The sequence below is a fragment of the Morone saxatilis genome, unplaced genomic scaffold (genome assembly GCF_004916995.1).
Source record: "Morone saxatilis isolate NCDOM2014 unplaced genomic scaffold, NCSU_SB_2.0 Contig21, whole genome shotgun sequence".
NCBI lineage: Eukaryota > Metazoa > Chordata > Actinopteri > Moronidae > Morone > Morone saxatilis.
In genome coordinates, this window is record NW_023339774.1 from 21,402,654 (window position 1) to 21,412,837 (window position 10,184).

Here is a 10,184-nt window from a genome sequence, read left to right on the forward strand (position 1 = left end):
GTAAACGCAGTCCAATCCCCCCCCCCCCACATACCACGAATACCTCTCTGACTCCGGCTGTGTCTCACGCTTGTGTCCCGCTGGCCGTCCTCAGGTCAGAGTCAGTCTGCAGCCCAGCAGCATGAAAGTGTGCGTGCTGGGAGCCGAGGAGACGACGCTGATGGAGGGAGAGTTCACTCACAAGATCAACACCGAAAACTCTCTGTGGAGTCTGGAGCCTGGAAGCTGCGTGGTCGTGAGTACACTCGTCTTTTATTCTGTCCGTGTGAGCAACTTTTAAACGACTTCCAATCTAACTCGCCGCGTTCGTCTTCCAGCTGTCGCTCAGCAAGACCTCGGAGGTTTGGTGGAACGCGGTGCTGAAGGGAGAGAAGGAGATTGACATAAACCAGATCAACCGCGAGCGCTCCATGGCGACGGTGGACGAGGAGGAGCACGCCGTCCTGGACAGACTGACCTTCGACTACCACCAGAAGCTGCAGGGAAAACCACAGAGTCACGAAATGGTGAGGAACCGACTCCACAAACATAACAGACGAATACATGACACTTAAACCACCAGGTTACTCAGAAACCACCTGAACTGGAGCCTGTAAATCCACATATACACACAGCAGCCCTCGTAAGAAACATACTTAATTTATACTTATTAAAGAACGTAAAGTCTTGGTGTAATAATGATATAACTACACCTTCACACTCTTTTAGCTCTAACTCTGTATCAGAGACTTCAGGGGACGTGACCTCGACACTGACCGGAGTCTATTTTTGACGGAAGCGCGCTCCCCTCTCCTCGTCAAAGGCCGACCCAAGGAGTAAATCACCATTTGCAGAGAAGTCAGACACCAGAACCGCCATGGAGAATTTTCCAAATAAAATACCGCCTGCAGACTCCTGATCGTATTTCACGCTACATTCAACATTGTGGCGGCAGACCAGAAGTCGGTCAGTCTGAGGAAGGTTAGAGGATCTGAAACAGAGGAACACACTGTTCTGTTTCCTTTTTTAAGTAAACAAAGTCGGGCAGACAACAAGCCCTGAAAAAGCTCCTGAAATTAAATACAATAAAATAAAATAAAATGTCCCAAACCTGCAACTCTAGGCTTTTTGGCATCATCAAGGTAACATGATATAATATATAAAAATAGACTTTATTCATACTGAATTATAAAAAACAACAAAAAAAATTACATTACATTGAAAATTTTAAGTAACCGAAAAAAACAAAAACATTATTAATTGAGCAGCTTTTAGTAATAATTTAAGTCACTGACTTAATTTTCTTATTTTTATTTGTCCTGTAAAAACAAAATAGAGTAAAAAGTACAAAACTAAGTTATTGTCATTTAAAATTTCTAGTAAAAGCTCCTTCATCAAGAATGTTTTTAACTTAACAAGCTTGGACGTCTGAGCTGTATTCAGTTGGTTGTAATCTGCACCTTCACCACTAGATGTCACTAAATCCTCCACACTGAGATGTTTTTATTACAGCAGTGACATTCAGACGTGAGACCAACTATCAGTCTGTCTGTATTTGCTCTGGTGGTCAGTGGCAGCAGGCTGACTCTCCTCTAGATGGCACTGTGGTGTTTATTAGCCTGACTGCTGCAGAGGTCACATCTTCCCTGTGTTTGTCTCCACAGAAGGTGCACGACATGCTGAAGAAGGGCTGGGACGCCGAGGGCTCACCGTTCAGAGGGCAGCAGTTCGACCCCTCCATGTTCGACATCCCACCCAGCGCGGTGCAGTTCTGAGGCAGCAGCCAGAACTCAGCCAAAGAACTGAACCCAGTTTATTCACAGAACTGTCGGCAGGAAGGTTTTCCCTGCCGGTCTGTTGTGTTTGGAGCTTTTGTGACGAGGACATCGTGTCACTATATCGAGCATTTATTTGATGTTTTGGCAGATTGAAATCTGATAAATATGTGTACTTTGTTAACTGTTTTGCTCTTTATTTAATAACTCTGCAGTGCCTATAGGTTTGTCTGCCCGACAGAGGGATTCTGTTATTGTTTCTCATATTTGTGTTCATTACAAATGTCCCCGCAAAAAACTGTTTGGCAGAAACTGCATTTTACCAAATTTTTTATCCAAATGTAGCATAAATTTCCAGAAAATCTGCAAAAGAAAATGAGGATTAAAGTGCGTTTGTGTCCATTATGTGAACATTAGGAGTAAACAGCTGCACCGGGTTGCACCAGCGATGTGTAAGTTCTCTCCTCAGCTTGCTTCATTTGAAATGTTACTGATGGCCTGTTGTCAAATGAATATTACGGTGGGAGGAAGACCGAAGTAAAGTGTGGTCAAATTTCTGGAGACGCAGCAGAAACGACCCATAAACACTGACCACTTAATCACTGACCCCTGCATCAATAAAAAGTAATAAAACTGCAGTTAAATGTGTTGATTTTAAACATACAGGTACATTTTTTTGCTGTTAGTAAGTTATGTCCTGTGTTATTAAAAAAACTGTTGGAAAGATCCTGGAAAAATTAGTAATCTAGGGGAGCATGTGTAACTGTTTAGTTATGTTGTAATTTATCTTTTTGGTTCATTAACTGCTATTATTTCATTAATGCATAAATCACAGCCCCCACTAGGGGTCGCCAAAGCTTCATTGGGGTCATGAGGCCTTTTTAATTTCATGGGGTGTAATAAAACTTAAAGAATATACAGTAGGCCTTTATCTAAAGCAAAATTTATTATTATTTAAGATCTGAACTATATTCACAGAGCTTCACTCTCTGATTAACAGCCTCGTCCTGTGTTAGAAAACAACCAAAGAGCTGATTAAACAATGAGAAGAAAACACTACATTTGTCAAAAAAGAAACCTATCAAGTCCGTGTGATTGTTAGAAATTAAAAAATACAGAATACAGACAGAAAATTGTATAAAAATATCAGGAAAACTCATCTCTGATTAATACTAACAGGAAATAATCTGCTCAGAATTCATCCAAATCTCTGGTTTTACACAAACTTCCTGCAGTTACTGAGTTCACTGTTTGTGTTTATTGTTTATCAGCTGTTCCCTGCTGTTATTATTAAGTAAAAAGTGGGTTATAACTAGAGTTTGAACTTACACACAGTTGGTGCAACCGTCTGCTGGTCAGTTAGTAAACCTGGAAGCTAAAAAACTTTAATTCAAGTGAGAAGACGCCATCTTTGAGTTCTTATAATACATCCGTGTCTCAAACGGTGGAAAACATGATGGAAATATTACATTTTCTGTTTATTTCGAGTATTAATGTAAGAAAGTTACACAGATCTGATGTTCTCAGTTCTCACAAACCTCAAACTTTTCTTGTTTTCTGGTTGCAGATTCAGACATTTATTTGTCTTTTCTCATAATAAAAACAGCAGATGGACAAATATAACGTTTAACGGGTTCAGCTGCCTCACAAACAAATCACTGAAAGTATTTTCAACAGGATCAAATTGTTTTATTCCAGCATTCAGCAGTTCTGTTGGTCCAACTTCATTTAATCTGGTTGATTTAATTAATTTTACATTTGTATAATGACACCAGTAAATTAAGTTTATCCAATGCCAAAAAAATAAAATATGTTTCATAATTTAATTAAATTCAAAGAACAACTTGTGTGTATCAAAAAGTACAAAAAACATTAAAAATGATTTGTTCTTGTTGGACCAACATGAATTTTATCTGAATTTACTTTGAATTATGTCCAACAAACATGATCCAAACATTTAATTTACATAAACTCATTTAATTCATCTAATATTAACAAAATTCTAGTTTGTTAATCAAACACATTCCCTGGTTTGTTTATTTGTGAAGACTTAAATAATTAAATATGGCCTCTTGATAATCATTTTAATACATATTTTATTATTTTCTTCCCTTCACTTCATTGAGACGAGTGTTTACTGGGAGAAATTATACATCAGTTTAATTCATTAATACTTAAAGTGTTTTTGAGCCTCTCAAAGCGCCTTACACCCACATTGCCACGTTCACCTTAAACTGTTAATTAAACTGTTTAAATTTATACTTTAAGCATGAAAGAATATACAAATAACTCGTGTTTATTGTTCTATAGTCTTTATTATATTATATTATATAATATTTTTGTGTATTATATTATGTTACATTTTAATGTATTATATCATATTATATTATATTATATTATATTATATTATCCAACTTTCAGAACTGAGCATTAAACTCCTCAGTGTGACTCTCCCTCCTCTCTTTCCATCTTTATGTTTCCTCTCTCACCTTCAGCCCATCATCAGCTCTTTCTTTCCATCCAGAGAGTGGAAAGATGGCTGACTGTGGATCAGGAGGTATAAGAGTGCCGAGCGGCTCTGTCCAAATGGATGCAGAAGAAAGCATGACAGCGTTGTTTTAACTGGAACTAAGTGAGGAGAGGAAGAGACACATTTCCCTTTCAGTCTGTCTCAAACTTAGTTTTCAAAGTAGCAGAGAAGCAATTTATGTATTAATGAAGTCAGTGATCGGGGTCCATGAACGGAACAGAAACGTAATGAGAGCAGAGTGCTGCTGTCAGATATTATAACTGTTCTTTAGTCTTTATCAGAATCTGAACACTTTATTGATCCCCAGGGGAGGCGGGGGGGTTGGGTTGGGTTACAGCTGCTCTAGTTGTTAAGCAAAGAGAAGTTATGAGAAAGAAATAAGAGAAGAATTAGAAATAAATATATATAAAATAAAATAAAATAAATATTATGTTAAAATATGTTCATTATGCTACTATTTATAACAACAATATACAAGTTTGGCCTCCTGTTGACACATTTTTATGATTTCCTTTATTAAAAAAGATGTAAACAGGAACATAAAACTCAATATTTGTGCATTTTTTCTTTTAATTTCATAAACTGAACATAAATAATAACATCATTGTGGTCTGTGCAAAGGTTTGGGAAAAATTAAGAGTTCTGCAGTCTCAGACCTTCATCGGCTTGTTAGCCCCGAGGCAGGTGAACAGTTCTCGTTATATAACATCAGCTGGAGCCAATTTCAACCCTTTACAGACTCTCTGACTCCTCAAACCTTTGAGTGAACACTCAGCAACCACAGGTTTCCTCTGAGCAGCTGTGTGAGACGCTGAAAGTGAAGGTTATTGACGTCCACAGCAGAGGAGAAGACTACAAGAAGAGCGCTGTCAGCCGGCACTTTCCACAGTGGGAAATGTAATTAACAGACGGCAGTTCAAGGAGAAACTGTGGAGGTCGAGATGAGACCTGTGAATGTGAACAGAAGTGTTGGTGCATCGATCCACCAACAACAAAACCTTCATGGTAGAATGAGTAGAAGAAAACCTTCCCTGTGTCCACATCACAAACTCCAACGTCTGCCGTCACGTTTGTGCCGGGACATCAGATCGTTGGAAACTGTGTGTGCTGATAAATAAAAACACTGACAGTATAAATAAAGCTCACTGTACATTAAAGAGGTCATTCACCCTAAAATGTTGTTTTTAAAGGCTGTGAACTGAATTATATGAACTGAACTGTAATTAAACATGTAAAAGTTATAAAAAGTCTCCAGTGGAGAGTCGGACAGCAGCCGCTCTGTTAGCTCTGACTACCAGCTCACTGTTCCTGCTACGCTGCTGTGGTCAAGTCTGTATCGAGGCCACGCCCCCTAAAGGCTCTGTCCTCTGCAGGTCTCTGATGCACTTTTGCAGAACTGAAGGGTGATGTCTCGAAAGTCAATTAACAGACAATAAAAATGGATCAAGATGAGAAAAATAAATAGTTAAAAACAAAAACTAACAACAAAACAGACTCACCTTGCTGCTGCTGTGATTAATTATGATTTAAAGTTTCTACACCTCAAATTGTGAAAATATGACCTTATGGAGTTATGATTATTAGTGGTGTAAAGTGTCGGTTCTGGTTCTGGTACTGAACCTGGATCTGGACCTGGACCTGTTAATTGGGGCTTCTGACAGGTTGATGCTTAAATGAAACTATAATCTTTTATTTGTTAAAAAGGGAACATTTGGATTCACTTCCTCCTGAAAAATATTCCTATAAATACACTGTAATCAGATTACCGTCTGATTATTTAAAGAGTAATCTGTCCAATCAGCTCTCTCTCTCTCTTCTGATTTCACTTTTTCTTTATTTCCTTTCCTTTTTTTTAATCCCCCACCCGGAGGAACACGTCATGTAGTGAGCTCACATTTCCAGTTAGTGGGTATTTAAAGAGTCCTTCCTCTGCAACCGGCTGCCAGACCGGAGAGCCCACCACCGTACCGAGCCGGGACCCCTCCGTCCCCCTGTGGGTGTGTGTGTGTGTGTGTGTGTGTGTGTGCAGCTGAACCCGTCCGGAACTCTGAGGTGGGCGGAGACTGAGCCCAGAAGGTCCTCCCGTCCGCAGCGACGCACCGCGCATTTCGGAGTCCCGCACCCGTCCGAGGAGGAAACATCATGGCAACGACTACTTGCACACGTTTTACGGATGAATACCAGCTGTACGAGGAGCTTGGCAAGTAAGCCGCTGTTGCATAATATTTTCTGAGTCTTCCCTCGCCTTGCCTTGCCTTGCATGCACCCCCCCTGTCCTCAGAGCCATGAGGAGGAAGGATGGAGGTCTGCAACATCTGCGGGGATGGATGCAGCTCCAGCGCCTCCAAAACAAAACGCACGCTGCTCCTGCATCTAAAATTAGCTTCTGCAAAATCATTAAAACCCTCTGCAGCATCAGACCTCTTTATTAAAAATGCAGGAGAGTTTAGATTTTTTTTTTTTGCATGGAGCACTTCTGGGCACTCCTCCTCCTCCTCCTCCTCTTCCTCTTCCAACTCTCTCTCTCTCTGCCCCCCAAAAGGCTAATTAGGGACAAACAGGCCTAATATGAGCTGATGTGTCGGAATTAAGCTGGCTTTTAATCACAGTGGCACACAGCTTAGTGGAGAAAGTCAGAGAATAATGCTGCTGCTTCATCCACCGCTCCTCTAATGAGGTGTGTCTTGTGATTAACTAACACAGAAATAGAGAGATGTGTTGTGGAGGAAGAGGAGGTGGAGGAGGGTTGATGTGTGGCCCCTAATAGGACGCAGACACATTGAGAGTGAAGAGGTTCTGGGAGCCACAGTGGGTTGATGCACAGTGGACTCAGTGTCTCTGTCAGGTTGTGCGTGGGTAGAGAGGATCCTCTCTCTCTCTCTCTCTCTCTGCAATGTTTGCCTCACAGGAACATTTATTCCAGCTCTGGAGGAGTTTCAGGGCTGTGGATGCTGATTTTATACAGACTGCTTTTTATTTATTATCTGTGGTGGCTGGGATCTCCAGTGTGTGTTTGTGTGTGTGTGTGTGTGTGTGGGCTGTGATAAGTTAAAGACAATGGAGATGCAGGAGTAGCAGCAGCTGCCCTCGCTGATAACACAGCTTTTATTGCTGTTTCTGCTGCTGTTTGTGTGTGTTTGAAGATGTATCTGGAGGATTTTGTGAGTGTGTGTTTGGGCTTCACTTAAAGTTTAGTTGATTAATCGATCGGTTAATTAATCAGCAGCTATTTTTAAAGCAGACGTATTAATGGGGTGGTGGAAATAGATGCTGATTATCAATATTTGCTTCGGGAAACCCCCCCAAATGAATATATTTGATCACATTATTAAAGCATTGAATAGAAATACCTAAAGGTTGCATTAGAAATCAATACATTGTTTTAATTTCAAGACATTTTTCCAAATATACGTCTTTTTTTCATTGAACTTAAACCTATAACTTAGTCTACAATGTGTCTATACAGATCATTAAACTAATTTATGTTGTTTAACACGTTATTTTGAAAATTAATCAAAATGAATGTTGCTGCTTCTTTGTTATCATTTTCCAGAGGATAAAAATGTATTATATGGATCAATTTGAGGGTTTCTTTTACTTTAAAGGTCCAATCGTTTTTTATTGAATCCATCTAAGCAACAAAAGCATGAATGATTTTAATTAACCTAAAGATTGACGGAGAATTAGTCGAAACATTTTAATATTCAGTTGGTTTGTTTTTGATCATCAAATTGGAAACCAAAAGTAACTTAAAATCTAACTCAGTTAGACATTGAGGAGGATCTATTGTCAGAAATGTAATATTAATAAGGTATGTTTTCATTAGTGTTTAATCACCTGAAGAAGAATAATTGTGTTTTTGTTGTTTAAGAATGAGACGTTTTTATCTACAGAGGGAGCCATGTTGAACCTCCATGTTGAATCCAGAATCCTGACAGCTAAATCCTTCACTTTGACTTTGATTATCTTAACTCAAAGTTCACTTATTAGCCTTTTTCTTAAGCTTTACACGCAGCCCTCGTGTAAAGCTCAAGAAAAAACTAGCAAGTGGCCTTTGAGTTAAGAATATTGTTACAGTGTTAAGATTAACTTTCACTTTCACTTCTAATACCAACGTTTTTCCAGATACAATATATATTAAATATTATTCTTGATCATTTTTGGCTGATAATAATAAACAAAGGGAGAATATAAAAGGATTAAATTTGAGGTTTATTACACTCCCACCTGCCTTGCAGATTTACCCGTCATTCCCTACCTCGGTGTCAGCGAGTGTCATGCTTACTCACCCCGTCTCCTCTTAATGTATGCGTGTTGGAGGGCTTGTGAGGGAGGCCGGGGCTCTGAGGGGAGCGTGAGTGTGTTTCATTGCGTAACAATACTGAGGTGAGATAAAATTAGCTCTGAGAAATGACAGTGGTGGTTATTTCTGTTTGTCTCTGTTGGGTTTGATGAGCAAATGTGGCCCTTTTAAAACTGCAGCAACACACAGACTTACTGTACTCATCCTGGAAACGCTGCTTATCTGCTTCTGGTTCATCACGGAAATTATATTTAGATTGTGGAGAAAATGAGCGCTTAGATTTCATGTTGTCATATATGTGACCACGGTACAGTGTGACCACAGGGGGCGCTGTTGGGTGGATGTTAAAGTCCAGGTGAAATGAAAAATGTAATTTTGACACGTTAAGATCACGTCCTCAGTTACATTGTTCCCATATTTAACAATTTATGACAAAACATGTCGCAGGAGTCCGACCGGCAATAAAAAACCCTCTGTACTTTGATTCCCTGTCGATGCATTCAGTCTCCCTAAACAAGCTGACTCTGATGTTGTGTTCATGGTGGACTTTTATAAGTGGTTGCTGCTATGTAAACATCCAATTCAGTGTTTGGAGAAGGTGAGAGAAATGTAAGTACCTTGATAATAAATCCACAGAAGCACATTAGGATTGAAGTAATCATTTCTGACACGGGGTCATCAGAAACTGTGACTCTACAGTGACTGGGAAACTGAAACAGTAAATATCCCCGAATGTCTTTCATCGTTTCTTCATTTCACCCGGACTAATGGTTCATAAAAACTGGCCACTGGAAAGCGCATAAAACTGCTAACAGGAACATTTAGCAAAAGTATATTTTCATACAATGCAGTAATGCCTATATAAATAATTGTTATGTTCTCTTTACTCGTGACGTTGTTTATTGTATTTACGTTAAACAAAGGCACATTTTTAACATATTGTGGACAAGAGATTATTAGCAACACGCGGTTTTAATCAAACCACAAGGTCACCTAGTTCCATAATCACTTCGTTTAAAGTACATTAACCTGATGTAGGAGTTGGTACATTTCCTTGATTGGTTCGAATATAGTAGCCTAACTGCTTAGCAGCTACGGTAATTTAAAGCTATAATCTGCAGCATTTCCTTATTAAACGTCTATAAACTCTAGCTCTATGTTCTATATGTAAGTTGCAGTTCTTCATTATCCCAAATGTTCAACAAATGTTCAAACTCAGAGAAAATCTGTCATTTTATCAGGGTAACACTGCTGTTTCACGGCCCGTCTGTCGTGGCGTCATATCCCTTTGTGCTGCGTCAGCGTTGGTGGTTGTTGCAGAGCTGTCATTACATTGACTGTTTATCCAGTCTGAAGCCACATTTTTAAACATACACTGTTTTAGTATCTTGGTTGCTTTTTTTAACTCTAGATTTTGACCGTGATTGAAAGGTATTTTAAGTCATCGTGACGTTCTGGATCTTAAGTTATAGTAGAAACAAGTGAAGGTAAGTTAGCTAGCAGCTCAGGTTCTCATGCGGCCTTCCGTACAGTTTTTTTTTTTTTTCTTGCAAAATATATCGTTTTTAGAGTGTTCAGTCTTCTGTTTATAATTGTT

At 39.3% G+C, this 10,184-nt stretch overlaps 2 protein-coding genes across 2 annotated transcripts in view; both read left to right on the plus strand.

Annotated features, from left to right (window-relative positions):
* Nucleotides 1-2,392, plus strand: part of nudcd3 (NudC domain containing 3) — a 4,306-nt gene extending 1,914 nt beyond the window's left edge. The window contains exons 3-5 of the mRNA XM_035668365.1: nt 11-235; nt 318-506; nt 1,644-2,392. Coding sequence (XP_035524258.1) covers nt 11-235; nt 318-506; nt 1,644-1,754 — 525 coding nt within the window. The 3' untranslated portion in view covers nt 1,755-2,392. The remainder of the gene's footprint in view (nt 1-10; nt 236-317; nt 507-1,643) is intronic.
* A 3,858-nt stretch (nt 2,393-6,250) lies between these two features.
* The window catches only part of LOC118333130 (calcium/calmodulin-dependent protein kinase type II subunit beta), a gene marked incomplete in the record, with an annotated part of 45,950 nt that continues 42,016 nt past the window's right edge, over nt 6,251-10,184 (plus strand). The window contains 1 exon segment of the mRNA XM_035668667.1: nt 6,251-6,488. Coding sequence (XP_035524560.1) covers nt 6,427-6,488 — 62 coding nt within the window.